This window comes from Mastigoproctus giganteus, chromosome 9 (genome assembly GCF_048544385.1).
Source record: "Mastigoproctus giganteus isolate SK-2022 chromosome 9, ASM4854438v1, whole genome shotgun sequence".
Taxonomy (NCBI): Eukaryota; Metazoa; Arthropoda; class Arachnida; order Uropygi; family Thelyphonidae; genus Mastigoproctus; species Mastigoproctus giganteus.
Window position 1 is genome coordinate 145,184,190 of NC_143583.1, and position 23,543 is coordinate 145,207,732.

The 23,543-nt window shown below is 37.2% G+C and overlaps 1 protein-coding gene across 1 annotated transcript in view; it reads left to right on the forward strand.

The window, feature by feature from the left end:
• LOC150080794 (rho GTPase-activating protein 100F-like) overlaps positions 1 to 23,543 on the forward strand; it is a 172,117-nt gene that overhangs the window by 92,780 nt on the left and 55,794 nt on the right. Inside the window, exon 4 of the mRNA XM_090382139.1 lies at positions 10,449 to 10,618. Within this exon, the coding sequence (XP_090238265.1) occupies positions 10,449 to 10,618 (170 nt within the window). The remainder of the gene's footprint in view (positions 1 to 10,448; positions 10,619 to 23,543) is intronic.

Sequence of the window (23,543 nt, forward strand, 5' to 3'; positions counted from 1 at the left end):
TAAATTATCAGATTGGTTAGAGAAAACTGCCCCTTAACAAATTCATGCTGTTATTGCAGTAACTTTCATTTATATCAAAGTCATTTAGATTCTCGTTAGAGTTTAATAAACTTCTGGCATTCCAGAATTCCTCATGAGTGAATGCAGATGCAAAATACCTATTCGATTTGTCCTCAGCCTGAGCAGTGTCATCGACAGTTAACCCATACAGATCAAGTGGCCTAATGTGAATCCTCACCTTCCTTCGTAATATAAGTATAGAAGTCTTTGCTCTTTTTTCTTAGCATTCTTTGCGGGAGTCTTCTCATAATCTGCCTATAAATAAATTATCACATGATAATTTATTTACATGCGTCCCATGCATTTTTCTTCTCTGCCATTTGTCTCAATAGTTCATCTGACATCCATTTAGGTCTGTCTCGAACAGTATTTCTTCTTGGTATGAAAAGCCTTGTAGCTTCTTTGATTAAATCTGGTGTCTCCGGATTGGATGGGAAGGGTGACTACGGATTTTGATTGCATAATTAAGAAGTAACATCATTCTCCTAAGGTTTTGATCTGATTTTGATTTTTTACGGTTAAAAGTTTAAAAAAAATAGAGTTAAAATAATTTAAAAAAAGAGTAGTTTGGTAACCTTTAAGAAGGATAACTCGTCAAAAGTTCATATATATACATATCAGTAAATAAAAATCAGTATAAGAGTAAAAATAAATTGGATATTTGATAAGAATGTATATACTGTATATTAATCTATTTTAAAAATTTAAAAACTGCTGACGCATTGTCATTGTCCGTTAAAATCTGACTGAGTGTATATGGCTCAGTCAGATGGTTAAAATCCGTAAAATGAGCATTTCTAAAACTGGTACAGTCGGATAAAATGTGTTTAACAGTTAAAACGGTGTCGCGTTGCTCGCACGTAGGGGGTCATCAACCTGCAGCAGAAAGGATTGTCTTAGATGACTGTGTCCTGTTCAAAGTTGTTCTTGCTCGGCTTTGCATATGACTGTGTGCTATGCAAAGCCGAGCAAGAACAACTTCCTCTCTACGATCCCTGCGTATACTAGACTGCCAAAGATGGACTACAGGTAAGTGGTATTGATTGATTTCCCAGCAATAATTCAGGTTCTGGATGTAGCTGACGCTTTTTGCAGAAATGAATAGCTTTGGTTTTTTAAGCGGATAGACGGTAACCATTATGTGAATTCCACGACACCATTTTGTTTATTGCAAGTTGTAACTGTCCCTCAACAGAACCCATATCAGTTTTCAGTTGTTCTTTGAATGGCAAGATGTTGCAAGGTCGTCTGGGAAGAGATAGATATCAACATTAGCCGTAAATTTCTGTACCTTGTTATTTATTCTGAGCGCAAAGAGCGTATCACCTTCTTTCCGGACATAAGTTTCTGAAACTTCATACGATAGCGCACTTGGCAGGCTCAGTTTTTAAGAAAGTTTTGTATGATCATCGGCAGGACCTCGAAAGCGTATCGAATATAAGTCTCGGAGGATACCGTAGCGTTAGTTTGTGTCAAAGGCTTTTTCAATATCTAGGCATACCGAAACAAGATGTTCTTTCCGAATGAAAGCATTTCGTATGTTGGACTCAGCTTTAATTATAACTGTGAGGTCTAACTTGGATCGATTTTTTCAGAAGCCATATTGATTTTCATGGATGATTGTTGCTTGGTATTCCAGATACCATATAGTCTGTTGTGGATCATCTTTTTTAATGTCTTGCCTAAGCAGCTGGAAAGAGATATCGGTCTATAGTTGTGCAAATCTTTCTAACCTTTTTCAGGCGTAGGGAAAACTATTGAATGAAGGGTTACGATTGTAGCTTTCGGAGAAGACTCTATTCATCAACTGCAATAAAGAGTTTAGGCTTTGTTATCAAGGTGCAACTTGAGATAGTAAATCCCATGAGGACCCTGGTGCGTCATTTGTTGATTAGTTTAGGGTTTCCTAAACTAAACTTAGTTTAGGGTTTCCTAAACTTAGTTCCAGTATTGTGAAAGATTGATTATATGAAAGGGGTGCTCTAGTACTGAAATCCTCGAATATTTTTTTTTAACCTTTTTGCTGACAAGTCGTGTCTTAGGTTTAAGTTTGTTTTTAATGTATCAGTTTTCAGTTATTAGGTGCTTACGGAACAAATTCCATGCCCTGTTCTTCTTGTTTTTTGCAAGTCGTTTTTGGCAGGTATTGATTAGCACGTTTATGAGAATAAGAGTTAGGTAGCCTTCTTCGAAACTCCTTACAATATTTAACACGGTTCTACTCAAACAAAGAGGTACTGAGACATTTTTTCTGTCTTTGAAACTCCAAGGGCAGCAATAGCACTATCGCCATTCTTGTAATACAGTTTCAGTAAAATTGTTTTTATGGGTGAAGAGAACTGCATGGGGAGAAGATCGGAGAGACGTTATTGTAAGTATTATATTTGCAAACAATTGGATGGTGTCACATTCTGAGGACGGATTGCAGAAATTGTTTAATAGGCTAAAGGGAAGTTGATAGGAAGTTATGAAGGAAGTTGATAGGAAGTTAATAGGCTAAAGGGAAGTTTACAGTGAGAATAATATGAAAAAAAAAGGTTATGAGAGTGGAAGAGAAAGGTGTAAGTTAAACACTGAAACTGAACGAGGGAACAGAACAAGAAAGCGAGTATTGGTATTTGGGAAGGCTAATCGTGGAAGAAGCAAAGAGCAGCAGAGAAATAAGAATAGCAATAGGTAGAAAAGCTTTTGAGATGCGAAGAAAAATGTTTTAATATAGTATTCGTCATATAGTGCAAAGAAGCATGTGGCTTCCTTGCCATATGCACTATATTGCACTATATGGCAACTGGCAAAAAAAAAAAAAAAAACGACCTATGAATTTATTACAACTATCAGCCTCAACTACCTGCAAAGGCAACCTGTTCCAGAAATCAGTAACTCACTGGCTAAAAGAAAACTTCCTACAATCTAATCTAAACCTCAACCACTGTAATTTTAATTTATGCCCCCTACTTCTGGAATTCTTTTCAACAGTGAAAATTCCACCTTCATTCATTTTACTAATCCCTCTCACTGCCTTATAAACCTCAATCAAGTTACCAAGCTCTGTAGCCCACATAATCGGAGTCTTTCCTCATACGGCCGTCATTCTGCCTGCCAATCTCACCTCTTGAAACAGCCCGTCTTTGGACCCTTTCAAGAACCTCAATGTATTTTTTTCAGATGAAGTCTCCATACGTGAACGCAGTATTCTAGATGTGATCTTACAATTGCTCGATAAATCATCGATAGGACACCATGGACTTTCTTGGCTGCCTGATTACAATGCTCAGAAAATTTCATATCTGCCAATATTATAACTCCCATATCCCTTTCTTCTTCTACTGTTTTTAATTCAACCCCACCAAGTGTATAATTAATTTATTTTGGGGTTGCTATTCCCCAAGTGTGAAACCTTGCATTTTGCTGCATTAAAATATAGCTGCAGTTCTTAGACCAGAAGTGCAGCTATATTTTAAAATAGCTACACTTCGTGAGTAACTGTGTCAAAATAGACTACTAAGTTAAAAATGATTTTCCCTTAATAAAACAACATGGTTTGTGTCCTTCAGAATTTTTTGATAAGACCTATAGATTTCGAGTTATTAATTAAAGTGGGAAAGAATTTTAATAACTACCCTGTAGTTTCAGATAGGGATCAACGAATAGGATATGAATGAATAATGTACTGGACAGGATTGGTAATTTAAAATATAAATGAAAACGTTTAAGCTAACTTCTAAAACCGCTGGCTGGCGGGAGGCTACCCTCGCCTGAGACCAACTAACTCAGCCACATTATGAAAACGGCCGATAAAAATACCTCGTGTCATCGGGTTTCGAACTCAGGTCTCCCTCCCTCCCTCCCTCCCCCAGTGTGGGGGAGGACGGCGATTTTAACAACTATGCTACCAGAGAGGAGGACGATCCAGCTGGTTAAAAAATAGCAGATGAGTCTATCATATATACGTCAGCAACATGTGCAAAGTAGTCATTGTACCTCACTCGACATACGTCCAGATAAAGTAAAACGACTACTTTTCATGTGTTGTACAAGTATTCTAAAGATGTAATCTTTAGAGTACATGTACTTGTATAATTATTAACGCTTATAATACTTCTACAACTGTTAAATCTTAATTTATAACACGCATTCTCAAAGAACTTTGAAAAGCGTTTATCACCAAATTAATCATTACAAAGCAGTACTTGAGATCTTATCCGGCGGCATGTCGGGCTTACTCAGCTTATATCCCACGTTATTTAATTTGCAATTAAACTAATCACTGCCGAATAAATCATAAGCGAAAGAAAGCAGAATCTTCTCTGTAGATACCTTCACATACAAGGAAGTCAAAGAAGACGAAGTTCAAGCGAATTCCAGAAATTTGAATTATTCGAAACTTCTTTAATTGCAACGTTTAGACCATTTGATGCGTAATGTCACCATCTTAACAAAAATCAAAATCCCGGAAAGTAGCTTCAGTTCTTCAAAAGCGACGAATGTCTGGAATGTAGGCGTGTATGGTAGTTAATTTGAAAGCACCTGCAACCGCGGCATTTCGAATTTTTGCCACAGACCCTTGTTTCGATGGAATTGCCCTCTCCTAACGCTTCGTAGCCACATTATTCGCGTTCCAAGCGCTCTGTGCACGAACTTGAAGGTTTTAAAAGTGTAGTATTTGGAAAAGGCGAACGGTAGTAAAAATATTGCTCGGTATTTCTCTCTTCCTTCGTGGTGTGACCTCAATATGGAAAGAACTGTTTATTGAATTAAAATAACGAAGAGATTTCACTTCTATACATTACAGTGATACTCTAAATTCTAAACTGTTTCTATACTTGGAAATGGAGTCCTTTTAAAAAGAATGATGGAGCACGCACCTACAGAACAAGCTTAAAACTTCGGACTATATTTATATCTCGACTTCCAGAAATAACTTGATAAAGTGTTTCATTTTTTTTTATCACATCATAGGTATTGATAAAAACATTCGGAGATAAAACGTTTTTTACAAGTGAAAGAGAATACTACCCTCACTTTCGGGATGAGCAAGGGAAGCGGGAGTTTTGATGGCACTGGGCTTGTTCCTTTTTTAGGGGGTTTTAGGCATAAACTAAACGTTAGTCTCATACCAGTAGGGACTACAGGCTGTTCTGGATAACGAAGTATAAGGTGTTATTCAAAAAACAAAAAAGGCTGTAAAGATCTCCTCGAACTCAATAATTTTTGAGCCAACAAGATTTTTCTTATTTCTCGTTGCTGTCGAGTTATAGTTTTCCAAGCACCTCAGTATGATTTCACAATACGCAAGGTTTTCATTAAAGATGACTTCCTAATCCTGCTATCTCCGGCTAATTGTCGACTAGCATGACATCTACCATGCTAGTCGACAGTGTACTGTGGATACAGTGCTGTCGAGTCCAAAACACCAACCCACCAACAGTTACTTAATCTTCTGCTGGATCTTGTGTGATTCTTTCGTTTGGTTGCAAACTATAAGTATGTGGATGACGATCCCCTAAATGGGTAAAAAGTCCTTTCCAGTTGGCGTTGTTTCTAGTGAGATTCTATATTTGTGCACTTGCCTAACACTATGATCATATCCTCAGAGTCAGCAAAACTGGCAGTGCAATACTTTCGAATAGCTTAGTGAACAACAATAAAATTAAATAAATAACTGATATAAAAACATTTGTAGTTAATTAATAAAATTAGCAGTACAAAAAAAAGGAACCGTCACCAGTATGACGTACCAAATTGGTCATCGTTCTACCTGATCGACCCACGATCTCTTCAATTCCAATTACGAATGCTCCCTCCTGAGAGCTTCTCTCCTTTACCCATTGAAACGAGTAAATTTTCACCTCAGACTTTCCATTCAGGTTAATCAGCGGCATTAAATTCATTGTTTCAACCTTATCTTTCTAATGTTGATCGTTCTGTATTGATTGAAAACGAAGAGCATTTTTACAACTTTGCATCCTTGCATTATCATACCACTACTTTTGACTTTTTTCATTTCAAAGGACCAAGACGATGGAATACCATATTGAGAATTTCTCAAAATAAGGGGGATTGGTTGGTTGTTTTGTTGTTTATTGGCGCATTGATAACGGAGATCATAGTTCGCCAAATAAGGGGGAACAACACTAACTTAATATAGTTAAACCATACCAGTACATAACTATACAGTTTAATATTTATGCTTAATTAAATTATCCATTATACGTGTAAACATTTATTTAATATTAAATTTACTCATAACATTTAGGAATATAAAGTGTCATATTAGGACTACCCGAAAACTGGACGAAACACTCGAGTTTTTCCAGGGGGTGGGCGGAAAACATTATCCACGGTTGAGATCGACTAACTCAGCCACGGAGTGAAAAAGTCCATAAAAGTTCTTCCGTGCGTCATGGACAGGATTCGAGCCCTGGTCTTTTCCACCGGGTGCGAAGAGGACGCTGATAATAATAAGTGTTCTACCAGCCTGGACACTCGTAACGTACAGTCCACCTTCTGGATTCAAGCGGGGACCACGACAGCTGACCTCCCTCGCTCCTTGTGAACAGATAAAGGTCTAGATTCGATTCCACTCGCTAACGAGAAGAATTTTTTATGAGCTTTTATAAATGGTGAAGAGTTCTTTCTCAGACAAAGTGAATATTTTATAGGTATTATATAATGGGAAGAGTTGATGTTGTATAAGTTTGCTTTCTTGCATCACGTGCCTCTACTAATGCTAATGCTATATAAATTTACCAAAGTGAAAATAAAGTTGTCACTTGTTATTATCTAGTAACTATGGATTTTGCTCATATAAATTTAATTTTTATTCATATCTCTGTAATCTTATAGATTGTGAGAAAGAAGCTACTTCATTTCTGAGATGTGTACAATTTTCCTTACATTTACTATGCTAAAGCACTCCTAAATCAACAATATTAAAGATGAAAAAAAAGCTTCGTTCCTCGAGCCCTGGAATATATTTTGGAGGAACGATCATTCTTTCTCGTATTTCAGCTGCCTTTGACATTTTAATTCCCACTGCCCACCGTCGGGTCAGGACTCATATCATTGTCTTTTCTGTTTGTGATTAGTGGAAATTAAAGATCTTATCTTGCCTCGATTTTTTCACTATTTCGATGGTGCACGTGGCTCAGGATAGGAAGTGCGTGCATATGCCTAGAGGTACGTGTAGGTACAATTACCACGCCAATAAAAAAAAGCGAGACAAGAAACCTATCTTCTGCAATACAAGAAACAACAGAAAAGCGAAATTCCCAGTACGACTTCTGTCATGATAAGAGGGGAACATAAAAAGAGCAGATGGTGTTCTTTTTTCACACATTATCTCCTACGAATATGCATTTTATACTTTCTGGCCACGAATAGGAAACACTATCTAAGTCTGCTCTTCTTCCTTCACTTTTTAGCCCTATGCCGCCGTAGATTAACCCCACATATGTAGGTGGCACTTAAATTGTTTGTGTTTACTAGCTTGTTTTCATTTGTTGGAAGAAAATCTGGAAGAATAAATCTAGGAGTAAGCCCCTGCATCTCCGCATTAGATCCTCTGCCTGCAGATTACCGTGAAGTTGCAGTTGCTGGTTCTTAAAAAAAATAACAGAAGCAATAGGAATAGAAAACTGGTCTTCAGGAAAGGTAACAAGCTTCCACTACGCAACTGAAACCTGAGTACTGAATTCTGTTAGAAACGGAATTCAGCACTCACAGTACAACATCCACATTCCTATTTGAAATGTGGGTGTTACGTTTACTTTGTATCTGGTGAACTGGAAATCGCTGGTGTTTTGGATGTGCTTTGGAATTAGTGCCCAGGAAGGCCATCAGGCGTCGGTATAATTGCGTTTGACAATTGAGTGTATTCTATGATCAGTTTGCCTTATTTTCGGGATGATAACCCGAGACCCAGAAACAAATTTTTAAAAAAATCTTCAGAAAATAATTTGGCCACCGTGTGGAAAAAAAAGAAGCATAAAATCCTAACGGAATTAGAATTTGGCCGTCTTTACACAGAAGAAGAAGAGCAGTAATGTTAACCATCGTACCACGCTGGACTTTCTATTGTGTTCTTTTGCTTGTTTTGTTCGTTTTTCTTCCGTGTGTATGATGTCCGAAGGCAGCTAAGGCCATGACGTGTCGGTGTATTGTTTAGTGGTTGTAAACCTGCGTCTATTGTTTGGTCGATTTGCCTGTTGCTGAACGAAAAATCCGAGTTTTGCGATAGAGCTTTATCTCCGAGTTTCTCGGAGATAAAAATTAGATCAACTAACTTGGCTACGGTGCGAAAAAGCTCATAAAATTCTTCCAATTTTGACAGAATTCGAACATAGCCCTTTTCCATGCTGTGGGAAGAAAGGCTATCTTTGTGCATAAGACCCACTCCTAGGAGGAGTGGGTCTTATGCACAAAGCTTTGTTCTTCCAATTGTTACTTATGGGGCTGGAGCCTGGTTTCATCGTGCCAGGCTCCTTACTATTCAGTCAAAGCTTAATTATTATTCAGCGTACTTTGTCCTTGTTTGTGTTTGTCGCACAGTCTCCACTCCCGCACTCCAAATTCTTGCTGGTATCCTTCTCCTTGATCTTGTCTTAGTATACCGAGTGATTTCTTATTATATTTGACAAAGGCGTTCTTATGAATCTGATGGCACTTTAATTTACCCGAAGCATCTCCTAAAGCAGAAAAATCTCGATGTTTCCGATTTCGTTTCTCGTTGGCAAAAATGTTCGTTTCCTCATCCAAAGGTAGAACTACTTAAGTTTTTTCCACCTGTTTCCGTTTTTAGAAAGGCTACTTTGCAGTGGTTCACTCCGAGCTCACTCGCTTGTTATATCCTTTTCGGCCACGGACTCATTAATACCAAGCTATTTTACTTCAACCTTTTCACAACAGTTTTGTTTTTGTGGCGCTCTTGAGGATGTTCCTCATTTATTGTACTGTCCAGCTTACTTAATCCTCCAAGCAAAGGTTATTAACAAGCACTGATCCTGTCTTACCTGGTCAAAAAACATATTTGTGCCTGCTAAAAATAACTCTCAAGCACTGAAAGACTGGTCTTGTTATTGTGGAAGACACTACTTCTATGGACCAATAACCTACAATCTTCATAAACTACAAGTTTCGCTTTGACTGAAAGTACTTCTGCAATGTTTTGGACGATTTTTGTGACTTGTAAAACACGCTTATAAACTAATGTCAGCTAAACTTTTGAGATTTTCTGTTAATTCTATTATTATAGCTTACAATTGATTTGATACTTTCTAATAACATGACAAATGCTCTGACACAGACCTTATATCTCAATTCTCTGTGTATACAATTTGTGTAAACCTGATGATTGTAATTCCCACTTGAGGGATCTTTATTTTTGTTTATTGTACTGTATTGGTTCAGTTAATATTGCAACTGCGAGTCGCATGGCTTTTCTATTTTATACTCGTAATATTGTCTAATTTCTCTATTCTTTCTTTTCTTTCCTCCCCTTTCTCTCTTCTTTCTTTCTTCTTTTTGTATTTATCTTTTTTTTTTATTTATTTTATTTTATTTAAATTTTTTTTTGCCGGTAGTTGACACATAGGCTGTCTTAACTGCGGAATCACTGGTACCCACTGGTATTGTGCTAACTCCAGTGGGTGCAGGATATTGTCCATTTCAGGATCGGCATTCTAGATTATTAAGATGGGCTGCGCTACATAGTTGTGGCCCACCTCCCCACGGTGTGGACGGACACTGGGTAGGCTTTTCAGGACAAAGTGGCCAGAAACAACAACAACACTTTCACTGCACAAACACAACATTACACAACACCTTTCTGGCCTTTTGAAGAGTTCTGTATCATCACAGAGTACCATGGCGGAATTGAACTCAAGTTCTGGAGCCGTCCTACATGAGAAACTAGACATGCCTATACATATCTAAACTGCTATCCGCGAGGCAGCTTCAGTTATGGATTCCATTAAGAGAATGATAAAGCAGAGACGTGACCAACCAGGTCTATTATATAATACTCATTACTTTGCAGACTTACGAGTAGAAGGTCTCTATGCGGATGGAAATGCCTCAATTTCATTTGCGTTTTTCAGAATGGTTGCAGAATATGAGGGAAAGTTACTGGAAGTTAGTTCTAGACTAGAACGACCGAACTTGCAGTGGCTCTCCCGATATCTCGAAATCAATCCAATCGAGAATTTAAACTTGGTACTCAAGTTCAATGGTACAAGGTACAACGGTACAATTTTTATTGTGTCGTTTTATTTACCCATTTTGTTCTTGTCCCCTTCCTTCTCATTCATATTTTTCCTAATAATTTGTCTTTAATACACGTATAATCAAGATTATTCGTGTTGTTTACTGAATTCTCTCTTTTTTTTCAGCTCGTCGTTTGACTTCGCCTATCTTTACATCTGCAGAATACAGTCAATGGTTGACTCGAGCGCCCTCTACTTCAGCGATATACGATAGGGTACGACGTGGTCAAGGCGTGCCAGCACAAATTCCTCGCAGCGCTCACAGTGTAGAGAGTCTCCTGGACAGACTGAGACAGGTAAGACGAAACAGGTTAGTAGAGACAGGTTAGTAGAAAATTAATGCGTGCATTTTTTATTAATTGGGATTAATTAATTATAACTTTTGTGGTCCAATCTTTGTTAATCATTGAAACAGTCCGTTGACACCAAAACTTGAGTCAAATAGACGATTTCAGCAGAATGTGGTGGGATGGACAATTCGTCTCTACACCAAAGAGTACTCCATCGCTTGATGGGAGGGAGTTTCTTCTAGCCAATGGTCAAAAATTATGAACTGCTGGATTAAAACCTTCCGGGATTGTGGCCTGGCCATTTACTATGAGCCCAACAAACCATTCAGACAAAAACAAGCAAGTAATCTAATTAGAAAACAATGGAAAGTTATTGCAGGAATCTTCTAACGTTGAAGTTTTTTTTTTTTTTTTTTTTTATGTAAACCTCAAACACGAGAGGTATTAGAACCTATAGTACTTAGTACCGTGCTTGGGTTGGAGGTTGAGAAGACAAAAGAAGATATTTGTTGACATTGGACTTGAACTTCTGTAGACTATAATTTTCAGGAAATACGTATGAAGGAAAGTTGTTCCAGAAAACGGCAGTTGAATGAATAAATGAGGAAGACGAAAAGTTGGTTCTGTGGGTTTGAAGTTGGACAGTAAATGGATGTTGGCAGCACGTGTTCGGACTGTTTTGAAAGAGAGAGCGGGAATTATAAAAGCCAATTCAGAAGAACAGTGCCCATGAAAGTATCTGTAGAAGAGGCATGCAGCAGAAACAGTACGTCTATGGGACAGCGAGTGAAGAGACTCTGTTAGAGATGAATCATTAATTAACCTAACTGCCCTCTTCTGAATGGAATCAAGAAGCCTGAGAGAGGTTTTGGGGGCACCACCCCAGATGTGGGAACAATATTCCATGGCAGGGCGGATTGGCGATTTATACAGAGTGAACAGCTGTTTAAAAGAAAAGTAACGCCGGGAACGAAAGAGAAAACCAAGTTTTTTAGATGCGGAGGAAGCAATATTTGTAATATGCTTGTGCCAAGAGAGATTAGAAGTCAGGGTAATCCCCAAAAAAGATATATCATTTTGCCTAGAAATCGGAGTGTCACTAAAGATAAGCATAGGAGCAGAAGAATCCTTTTTGCGAGATATAAGACAAGACTGAGTTTTAGAAGGGCTGAAATCAACTAAGTTGTCTTTGCCCCACTGGAGAATTACCTGAAGATCGGCATTTAAGCAATTGGCAGCAGATTTTCGAGAAGTTGAAGCTGATTGAGCAGGACAAGGTTTCTCAAAATGGAATGCAATGTGCTATCATCGGCAAAACTATGGATAGGATTTCCAGTCAATGGAAAAAGGTCATTAATATACAACAGGAAAAGAGTGGGGGACACCGGCATTAGTGGAGAAGTTAGAAGACAAAGAGCCATCTACCATCACCCTCAGTGAGCGATCAGAGAGAAAACTGGATAACCAATTACTAAAAACAGTTGGCAAACCATAAGATGGAAGCTTGTTTAGAAGACCTTTATGCCAAACACGATCGAAAGCCTTTGAGATGTCAAGAGCAACTACTTGTGTTTCCCCGAACCTTTCCATTGAATTAGTCCATAAATGGGTAACATAAGTACTATCTTTCAGCAATTAATATAGCTTAATATATTGCAGTATAATTAGATTGAATTAAATATAGCTGAAGGCAAGCATATTATTTCAATTCTTTTTCTTTCCTTTTTTTTTTTATTTTTGCAATGCGGTATCTTTGCAGTAGCACTCGATAACCCATATTTCGCGATCTAACTTGGTGATCTTCTTGGTGGACTGTTAATTACAAGAGTGGTACGATTTATTCAACTTTCGCAAAAATATCTTTAACTTTTATCGATGAAAAGATATTCACCAAAATACTAATGGATATTTATGAAAATAGGAAATTATAAAATAAAGAAATATGTAGATATGCGTGCAGTAATCACCATTGCTTGGAGGCTCATTGGCGAATTCTTTTAGAGCTGTCAAAATGTCAACAGTCTTTCGTGAGAACAGAAGTGAAAACAGAAGCCGTATACATTGGAAGGGAACAGTATTGTGGAAAAGGCTAATAGACTTCGATTTTATGTATTATTTACTTCCAAAAAGTCTCTCAAATAACATCATTTGTTTGTGTGACGTTATCTGATTTTTGTTAAGGACATTTGCAGTTAAATTAATTACTGTCACACGTTATTTTCGCTAGCTTGTCAGCTACTATAATAACAAGCTTTATTGTTAATCATCTGTTAACAAGTTTGTATATTGAGATAAGAGGGAGTAATTTAGATTTTTCCTGATTTGTCCTTTGTAAGATCGTGTCAAAATATTTAACCATGCTGTTTTGATAAAAAAAAAGCGTGTCATATTGTGTGCAGTGTTAAATTGGTGCAGTTAAGAATTGGACTACATTGATTTTTAAGTAGTTTTTGTCGTGGGCGCTAGTGCCCCGGAATTACTTGGATCCCATGATGTCATACTCTAAATGAAATGTGTGAATCCAACTTTGGATTAATTTGAATTATTTTTTCGTTTACTAGTACTGCAGACTCAAAAAAGAGTGTTCCAGTATTATGAAGTTTTATCATATTTCTTGTTTTTTTTTGATTAATGTTTGTTGATTGATCCCCTCGCTTGTCTCTTTTAATGTTCTTGGCAATGCTGGTAATTTAAGTTTTGTATTCAGTGATCAGTTGTTTTTCGGTGAAGTTTATGACTTTTGTCTTCGGCGACTGAAGACAAACATTTCCTAATTCATTTTCTTGGTATATTACCGTCACAAAATAATGATCTTTCAGAATGGATGTAACACTCTTGAGAGGGTACTCAAGTGTTACTCAGGTGCACTTGAAATTCTTGAAGCGGATGTTCTCGATGCATGATTTGTCTCGTTAATTCTTTCTGATCTTGACATAGGAAATCCTTATAATTTCGAAGTTTATCAAAAGATCCAAGAATTCTGCATTTATATTAAAAGTGCGATCTGATCCACTGAGTTTGTTTTATGTCTCTTATGATGGCAAGCTACCTGAAAGTTGTTGGAGATCTCGTGTGTCCATTCGTCTGTTTTCTTAAGGAGGATGTCATGTTCTGGTCCAGTGGGCTGAATAATGCATTTGCGCTTGCAAACGTTGCTGGACTTTTTTCCTCCGTAGTTATTTTGATAATAAGTTGAATTTTAAGTTGCTGAAGATTTTCGTGCCAGTTATTCAGACTGTTATACTTAGTAGGACCTGTAAATTATATCTCACTGGTGATTTCATTTTTCGGTATAAGCTTATGTACAGTATCTTTGGTATGGTATTATTAAGCAGTACCTTGAGTGTAGTACTGTATATGCTTTAGTGTGATATCGTATTTTGCTCTCTCTCTAATTCAAATAATTGATTTTGGAGATCTTTTGAAGGCTGTTTATGCTCATATATGCTGCTTTTTTAATTAACAAAATTTTACGTACAAATGACTTCAAAATATTCTTTTAATTAGTCTATTCTTAAAATATTTTATTTTTATTATTTATAGATGAAAATAACATTATATTATTTATAAGGCGTATTCGAAATGCCAGTAGTATTATTAAGAAACTGCGGATATTGCAATCGTTCTTCTTCTTGGCTGATAAAGACCATCGTCTGTGAGCCACTGTCTGCCAAACCACCACGTTTTGCTCTTGGGAAAATTCCAGGAATGACAGAAGGGTGGGGACGTGTGAAAACGTTCTATCGAGCTGACATACAAGTAGCTGAAACTCAGAATAGCCAATCGAAAAACTTTGTGGTCGCCTCTGCTATTTTCCAAAAACAGTAGCCCAAAGAGTTTTTGCCTGAATTATTTCCTTCTGACTATAGAGATGAAACAAGGACTGGCCTATTAACCCGCCTCGTGAGGCGTTTTTGACAATCCGACATCAAGACAAAATAAATTCAATAGAGAATTATAATCGATCTCGTAAACTTTTTGTATTATTGTTATAATGGCTAAATGATACAAGGAAGCACACTTTTTCTGCATCTGAAAAAAAAATAATAATAATAAATGAAGAAAAAAAAATCAATCACTCATAACGTTTCCATGCCAAAAAGTTGCAACCGACTTCCGCTATGAGCTTTATTAAACCCTTCACTTTAACCACCGCGGCAGATAATTTTTTTTTCAATGATCTATAACATGCTATCCGAAAGTAAGCAGCATGAGATTCAGTCTTCTTTACTCCCTAAAATTTTATATTTTTTCCCTCTCTTTCTTGATTCTCCCACAAGTAAAAATGATCCACTTCAGGGCCTTGTGTACCTCAATCAGGTTCGTCTTATGTCTAGTTGCTAAGCTTTGACGGTCCTCGCCTTCTAAGTCTTTCTTCATATGGACATCGATTAGCATTCCTCACCAATCCGATTTCCCTTCTTCAAACCCTTCCTAGAAACTCTATTTCTTTCTTCAAGTGTATCCTGCAGATCTGAACACAATATTCTAAATGCGGTCTCACCATCATCTTATAAAAAGAGACTTCCTTTTTCCTTCTTGGGAAGGTTCCAAAATCATGTTCTTCCCATAGACTAGCGTATTGCCAGTTCGTTTATGGTTTTAGGCATTAGCACTCGCGTGATCAATGACGAAAATAATTTTTATGGGCCCTTTTCACAATGTGGCTCAGTTAATCGGTCTTAGACTAGGGCAGCATGGTCTCTTTTTATCCCGGAAACTCTTGTTTTTCGTCCAGGAAACAAACAAAATTGGCCACAGAACACACACAATTTACAAACATATTGTATATGGCAACATATGCCCTAAATTTCTGATTCACCTAAAACCCAACAACAACAACCAACAAACAAAAAACTCTCGTGGAATACCGTACATCCTTTATTACCCTTAAAAACTGATAGCCGATATTTACATCATCAGGTTTCGCATTTAGCACACATACTCTGGTTCGGCCCCATCTGTCTTTATTACAGAATATATTTCCGGTTTCCTTTACAATTGAATCTTTCAGTAAGGTTACCTGCTGTGAAACCAGAGCATTCTGCACTGAAAGACCTACTTCTAGGGACGGACTTGGAAGCCCACAGTTTGATTTTTCTCTAGGGCGTAAACTCGTATACTCAGAAACTGAACCTCGCTCAATAACACGCAGAGTTTTAATTTAAGGTCGTCGCAGTATATCTGGCACACTGAAAAGAATCGCCTACATTGACGCTGAGTGCAGAGAAGAAGGCTGTAACTCACAATTGAATTGTCAGCGACAATTCCCCCGTCAATCATGATAGACTGTGACTTGTTATGCTTAACTTTTGCAGTTTAAATCACAATTACGTTTACTTAAAGATTTAAATAACAAAAATATCAAAATAAGTACTGATAAACTAAAATTATCATACTGATGGGTAAAATTGAGCTCCGGCCTAGTCCTGATTATTACTGCTCAAAACCAGGAGCGACCATGGCTGAATCTACTATTTTATAACTTTCAAGATATAGCTAATGTTTCCTTAAGTTTAATTGTTGCCTGACCATTCTAAACACTGTTATCGCGAAATCAGGACTATGAATATTCATTACATAAACCATTTACAGAACTTTGCGTGTTCACCAAGATCAGTTTCAGACAAGGCGATTGGATTTCCTTTCTAATATCTTTATGATTTTCCTCATGGGATTCTCATTTGAATTTTAGTTCACTTGAAGCTTTTAACTCGGGTTTTTCATCCAGTAAACAGGCAAGTAGACCACAGAACACAAGCAGTTCACCGACATAATATGTACTGCCCAATATGGCCTAAGACGCTGATGCCTCTAAAACCTTATAACAACCCACGAAGCTTGTAACAGGGACTTGTTTGGAGACTCGTGGAATACTGCTATTTGGGTCGCATTCCCAGGGGTAGTCAAAATGTTGAGTCATCCAGATCTGTTTTACATAAATGAATCTTTTTTTTTTCTTTTAATAACAAAACCTTATTTAAATGTTAGTTGTATGTACGTAATGTGCATACAACTTTGCAACCCTAACACTCCTTGGAATATTAGGCCCGGTCTTGTTTTGTAAACATGTGGACATGTGGACATGTGTTTTTGTAAAGGGCGGCTCCTAGAACGTGAGTTCAACTCCGCCTCGTATCTCTGTGAAGAACAGTATCACTACAAATGGGCCAGATGTGTGTGACGTCGGTTTGTGTGTATTATGTGTGTGTTCTGTTGTTATGTTCTGACCGCTTGGCTACCCAGAAGCATCAGTCACCTGGACAGATGATTCTGGGTACTCGTCCACACCACGGGAAGGTGGGCCAGTCCCAATGGAGCACGTACTGTCTCGATACGAGACTCTGAACCACCTGATGTTGCCAAAAGGTGGGCCAGATTTCTCTGGGGGCCCACTCCAGAGAGGAAAAAAAAAAATAAAAAAAATAAATAAATAAAATAAAAATTAAACTAAAAACAGAAACAATGTATTTCCCGTGGTGCAAAAAAAAAAAAAAATAAAAATAAATAAATAATAATAATAATAAAAAATAAAAAATAAATAAATAATAATAATAATAAAAAATAAAAAATAAATAAATAAAATAAAAAAAATAATAATAAATAAATAAATAAATTTAAAAAAAAAATAATAAATAAATAAAAAAAAAATAATAAAATAAATAATTAAATAAAATAAGAAAAATAAAATAAATTCCCTGTGATGAAAAAAAAAAAAAAAAAAAAAAGGGAGAGCTGTCTGGCACCAATGATAGTCCACATCCCAGTTGTCAGAACAGAGCACGAGTAAAAAAAAAAAAAAAAAAAAAAAAAATGAAGCTAAGTAAATGAAAAAAAAAAAAAATACTAATAATAATAATAATTACAGAATAATTAAATAATTTTAATCCCACAGTGAAGAGGAAGATGTAAGTCGGGGTGCCAGCAGAGAGAGAGTAAGAGAAAAAAAAAAAATGTGAGAGTGGTTATCTATCCTGCACAGAGGGAGAAAGAAGAAAAGGTGAGACAAGGCTGTTCCTAGTTCCAGGGCAGGACCCGGAAACAGTGCAGAATGCAGGTTTGAGGAAAAATAAAAAAGAATAAATAAAAATAATAATAAAATAAAAATAAATAAAAATAAAAATAATTAAAGAATAAATAAATAATTTTAATCCCACACCACAGTGAAGAGAAAGATGTAAATCGGGTGCCAGCAGAGAGAGAATGAAATGAAAAAAAAAAAAAAAAATGGGAGAGTGGTTATCTATCCTGCACAGAGTGGGAAAGAAGAAAAGGTGAGCCAAAGCTGCTCCTAGTTCCAGGGCAGGACCCGGAAACAATGCAGAACGGAGGTTAGAAAAAAAAAAAAAAAAAAAAAAAATAGTCAGTAGAAGGGGTGACTTTCAGTTGGCAGTGAAATTGTTAATGATCGGCATTTCCACGTCGGTGATTGACGATCAGTGTCCTCCTCCAGGCAAATAGCTCAGCTGCAAAGGTCTGGAAGGCTTCGAGGTTGTTTTGGGTACATATCAGTTGATGCAGATCTGCTGGTGGGAAGTCCTGGATCTTATTCTGGAGACGGTTTCTGATATCGTTGTAATGTACGCACTCCAGAAGCAAGTGTTTCCAACTTTCACTTTGTCCGCAAAAGCAGTAGGGAGTGTCGATGAGTCCCAGTGTATGCAGTTTCTCATTTAGAGAACCGTGTCCGGTAATGAGAAAGGATGATTCGAGGCTGAGGGAGAACCATCGGGCGTTATTTTTAGTGGTTGCGAAGGTTACCTCCGGAAGAAAACTGCGAGTTACAACCCCTACAGTAGAAGAATCCCATCTGGTCTGCCATACATTGAAGAGTTTATTGAGACATCGAGATTTCTCCTGCTTTATATCTGTAGTTAGTGAGAGTTCTATATCCAGGATTGTTGCCGGAATACCTTTTTTAATTCGATAGCAGAGCCCCTTGTAGATTGTGTAAAGGTCGAGAGGGAGGGTGCCTGCTATAACTTGGAGAGCTGCTGTAGAGACTGTACGGCAGATTCGATGGGTCGCCAGTAACATAGCTCTTTGTATAGAGTTTAGCTTTTCTTTCATCTTAATGATGGGAACTCTGTGAAACCAGACCCCGGCAGCATAGGTTACTATTGGGAGAAAGACAGCTTTATAATAAAGAAGAAGGGTTCGTTTTGATAGTCCCCACTCACTTCTTGAGATCCGTATAATTGCGGCGGAGAACTTTTTGGTCTTGGAACTCAGATGCTGTAGATGGGGGAAGAAAGACAGACGGTTGTCTATTACTACTCCCAGGACTTTTGTCTGTTCTACGAAGGTTAGCTGGGTTCCGTTGATTTTGACCTGGGGAGGCCTTCGTAAGTCGAGTCGGTTTTTAAACACCATCATCTTAGTTTTGGCAGGGTTGATTTGCAATTTGTTGATTGTTGTCCAGGTAGAGAGATGGTTGAGTACTCGCTGTGCTGTGGATTCGAGGGCTGCTCTGGAATGACCAGCGACCACGATGGTGAGGTCGTCGGCAAACGCTATGATTTTCGTTTTTTCAAAACTATTACTGAGCCAGCTCTGGAGCACCATATTCCACACCAAGGGCCCCAGGACAGAGCCCTGGGGACACCCACGGTGGATGGGTTTAAGGACTTGGTGATATTTTGACTTAACTACTATTGTACGTTGTGAGAAGTAGCTTCTGAACAGCCAGTAAAGATTGTTTGGACATTCTGCTGTGCGAAGACGTTCCAGTGCACTTTCCCACCATACATTATCGAAGGCCCCCTCGAAGTCAATAAACAGAGCGAGTTCATATTTGGATTGCGAAGTTTCCAGATGCAGGATCAAATCAGAGAGGGCATCTTCACATGATCTGCCCTGGGTGAATCCATATTGGGCTGGTGAAATCATACCTTTGGAGAGAAAGAGATTCGTGATTCGGATGGCCATTAGTCTTTCCAAGGTCTTGCCCAGGTTTGCCAGCAGGGCAATTGGTCTGTATGAACGAGGGTTTGTTATTGGTTTATTTGGTTTTGGTCTTGTTTTGTAAAAATAAAAGTATGCATTTTTGTGTATCATAGATACTTAGATAATCTTAGAAATTGTGCAGTCGAAACTATAAATTCCTTTCCATTCGCCAATTCATACATTTAAAAAAAAATAAATAAAATAAAAATCTTAAAGCAATCAAAGGAAGGAAAGGCAAGGGGAACTGATCACCTGACCACCTCTATTCCCCTACAAAGAAGGTTATCAAGGTTATAAGCGTTATTAAGTTTTATATATTTAAAAAAAAATCAGTTTTGAAATTTATCGGTATCAAAATTGAAGGGAAAAATTATTTATAACAGTTTGAACAAACAAACAAACTTTGCTGTTTTCTTTTGTCTGCTTTAGTAGTGAAATTGCAAATCCCAACGTGGTTTATGAACAGCGTGTAATTAAAGAGTTGAAAGAGGCACAAGAAACCAATTACAGCATTTTGAAACTTTTCGGATATTTTGAACACTCCTATTTAAGTTAGGCTAATTGAAAATGAAAATGATACTTAGGAGACTGAAATAGCAACAGCTGCAAGCAATTGTAAACAATAGCTGGAAATGACAATACGCGTATATCACCCTAGCGGAAATGTCTCAAGTTAGTAATATTATATTTCGGGACCGGATACCGGCTAATGTAATTCTAATTTTAAGTGAGAGTAGTGCAGTTGCTGCAGTTACTCTACTATAAAGGGAATCACTTCCATCAAGTGGATAATTCTATTTTTACATAGACATATAATACAGTGATATGTTCTAGATCCGATTTCAACCCTATTTAAAATTGTTGCCGTTTATGGAGAAATCGGTTGCAGAGAAAAATGTCAGAATAGAAAAGGAAACAACTAGAGACGTCATCGTCCTACACCACGAATTGTATTCTAATACCGTATATTAAAAGTTCAATACCAGCATACTTGCGTGAATTCTAGCTGCTGTAGAAACAAATGATCACCACGTTAATTAATTCAAATTAATTAATTCAACAGTAATAATTAATGGAAATTATTTCCATTGTAAAGAATTTTGAATGTCTTTACAATGAAAAATAAAAATTTTCAAAACTTTAGTCTGTGGCATGTTTTGTTTGCTACTGGATAGAATAAAAGGGATGAAAGAATAGAAAAAGGGCCATAAAGACGAACATATTTACAAGTTAAAAGAAACCATCGCCTTTATCCAGTTAGAGGAGAGAAATGGAGAAAACTACCGAGTCTATACAATAAAATCCAGTTTTTAAAAATAGGACTTGATATAAATGCAGCAAATAAATTTGAATATTTTTAATTAAATGGAACTTTACAAAGAAATTTTCATACAGTATAAGAATTGGTCAGTCTAGACAAGATTTTTGTATTTTTGTTTCAATTACTTTCTCGTTTCGGTGGATTGTGCAGTACATAAAATGATAAAGAATCATTAAATAAACCATGTTTTCTGTACATCTTTAAAAAAATAAGACAAAACTGAAGAAATTTACGACTGCCATAATTTTATTTGATTGTAGAACTCTTTTAAAATGTGTTCATTAAAAGCTGATTAATTTTACAGGATCTTTCAGTAATGTTGTCCATAACATTATGAAAGATACTGTAAAAAATCATAACGCAGTAGCCACAAATTTAATTTGAAAGATGGAACGCGCAAATGAATCCAAAACAGAATTTTTTCTTTTAGTTTTCCTAGATGTCGATATGTGGACACTCGTGTAATTCTGCACACGGTCAGTCGATAGCCATGTTCTTCCCATAGGCTATCATATTATTGTTATGAACTTGTTATGAACAGAATATGCATTTATTCAAAGAAATAAAGAAAGAAATAGCCCATCCTTGGCCGTAATTGACTGTTCAAATGCATCCTAAAAGGCTTCCAATTAATTTCTGGTAGCTGGTGGTGTTGCGCTCCACTCCTCTTTTAAAGCATCCAGGAACTCAACTAATGACGAGGACCTTCTTGGTTTTGTCCTAATTTTGTGTTCTACTCCATTCCAAAAATATTCACTGAGGTCGGGCTCTGTGTTGGCCACTTTTTCATTTATTGTACCAGGCGGTTCCTGCCAAATTCTGGAAACCCCGCCATATATTTACAATACCATACATATAGTACTATCAAGTTACAGAGCAACTGTCATTGAATTTGTGTCTGGTTATGGTCCTGGGGTAATCTAAATAGAGATAGGGGATTACATATTGCCAGATCGAACGTGTACTCTGCTTCAAGAAAATCGTATTCAAAGTTCAGAAAATCTCGATTATCGCCCGCAATAAGATAGTTACAATTATATTGTAAACTCCTCTTATGGTGGTCCCAAATACGAAAGATTAATAGAATTTTAGTACTAAATCCGATTCACCTGAGGTGGCGCTCTGATCTTTCGCTTGATCCTCAGCTTAAAAACAAGGTGGAAGGTGACTTGTCTACTGGGACCCGTATTACAAGGAATTCAATTTTAATGTTTGTATTATGAATTATATTTTACTTAGCACTTTATCAGAGATATTTAATCGCAGGTAAATTGTCATTTAATGTACGAAGAGGGAGTTCAAAAAGGTTTGTATTCATCCAGAAGTAGTTGTGATAGAAGGTTTAAACAAATACCATGTATTACACTTTTTCAACATAGTTCTCTGACTGGCCTTCAAATCACGATTCGGCAGAAAAAAATCACTCATCATCAGCAGCAAAATGTTTTCCACGAAGAAAGGACTTCAGGGCAGGAAAGAGAAAGAAATCTGAGGGTGCAAGGTCGGGGAAATAAGCAGAATGGCAATATTTCAGTTTTTTTTCTGGCGCATCGACAACATTTCATGTGCACATTGTGCCGTTTCCTTCTTCTGTAAGGTGTCAGAAGTTTGGGAACTCATCTAGCAGAAACTTTTCTGATATGCAACTGTTAATGGATGATGTTCTTCACACACCCTACACTAGTTTAGAGCTCTGCAGCTAGTTCTTTGACGCTAATACGGTGATCTTCCAGGATTAATGCTTCCTTTTTTGCAACACTCTCTTTTGTTACAGCATTCGATTCTGTTGCTGGGCGTCCTGGAATTTCTTTATCATGCACTGAGGTTCTTCCACATTTGAATTGTGTATGCCAATTTGCAGCAACACTGTAACCTGGGCTGTCTTCTCCATAAACAGCGAACATTTCTTCGAGGATTGTTTTTGTGGGTTTCCCTTGCAGAAAGAGGAACCGAATCATTGACCTGTATTTCACTTTATCGCACAAACCAAAATTTGTGTGATTGCTATTATGCGATTTCAAGGTACCACACAAAAAAATTTAATCTTTCTATCGCAATTACTTCTGGGTGAATAGAAATCTTTTTTGAACCCCCACCCCCCCTTGTATTTCAATCTATCTTTTCTGTTATTTTTGCAATTTTGAAGGTATGAAAATGCAAACTGCTGCTGGTTGAACGACAGCTAGCAACAGCAAGCTTCTCTGTCTAATCCGCTCTGATTAAGAGATAGTAGGGAAATTTAACCTGTTGACAGCCTTTTACTGTAGTTTTTGTAGTAACTTGCAGTCATTCGAATTGTTTAAAAAGCAGTCGAGTAAAATCACATTGGAAAATGTCATTTCAAGTGTTTTTTATAAATGTTTGCATACATTTAAAAGATTTACTTCATCTCAGCCTTTTACAGAACCTTCATTCGCAATGAATCTTTCAGAAGGCTTAACTAATACTATAGTTATGGATGTACACTGTGCTGCCACTTTATTAGGTACACCTACCTAGTAGCGTGTTGAGCCTCCTTTAGCCTTCAAAACAGCCTGAATTCGTCTAGGCATGGATTGAACAAGATGCCGAAAACGTTGTGCAGGAATGGAGTACCATGCATACATGAGTGTGTCACGCAGTTCCTTGAGATTCGACGGAGGTGAAGGCCTACAGCGAACAGCC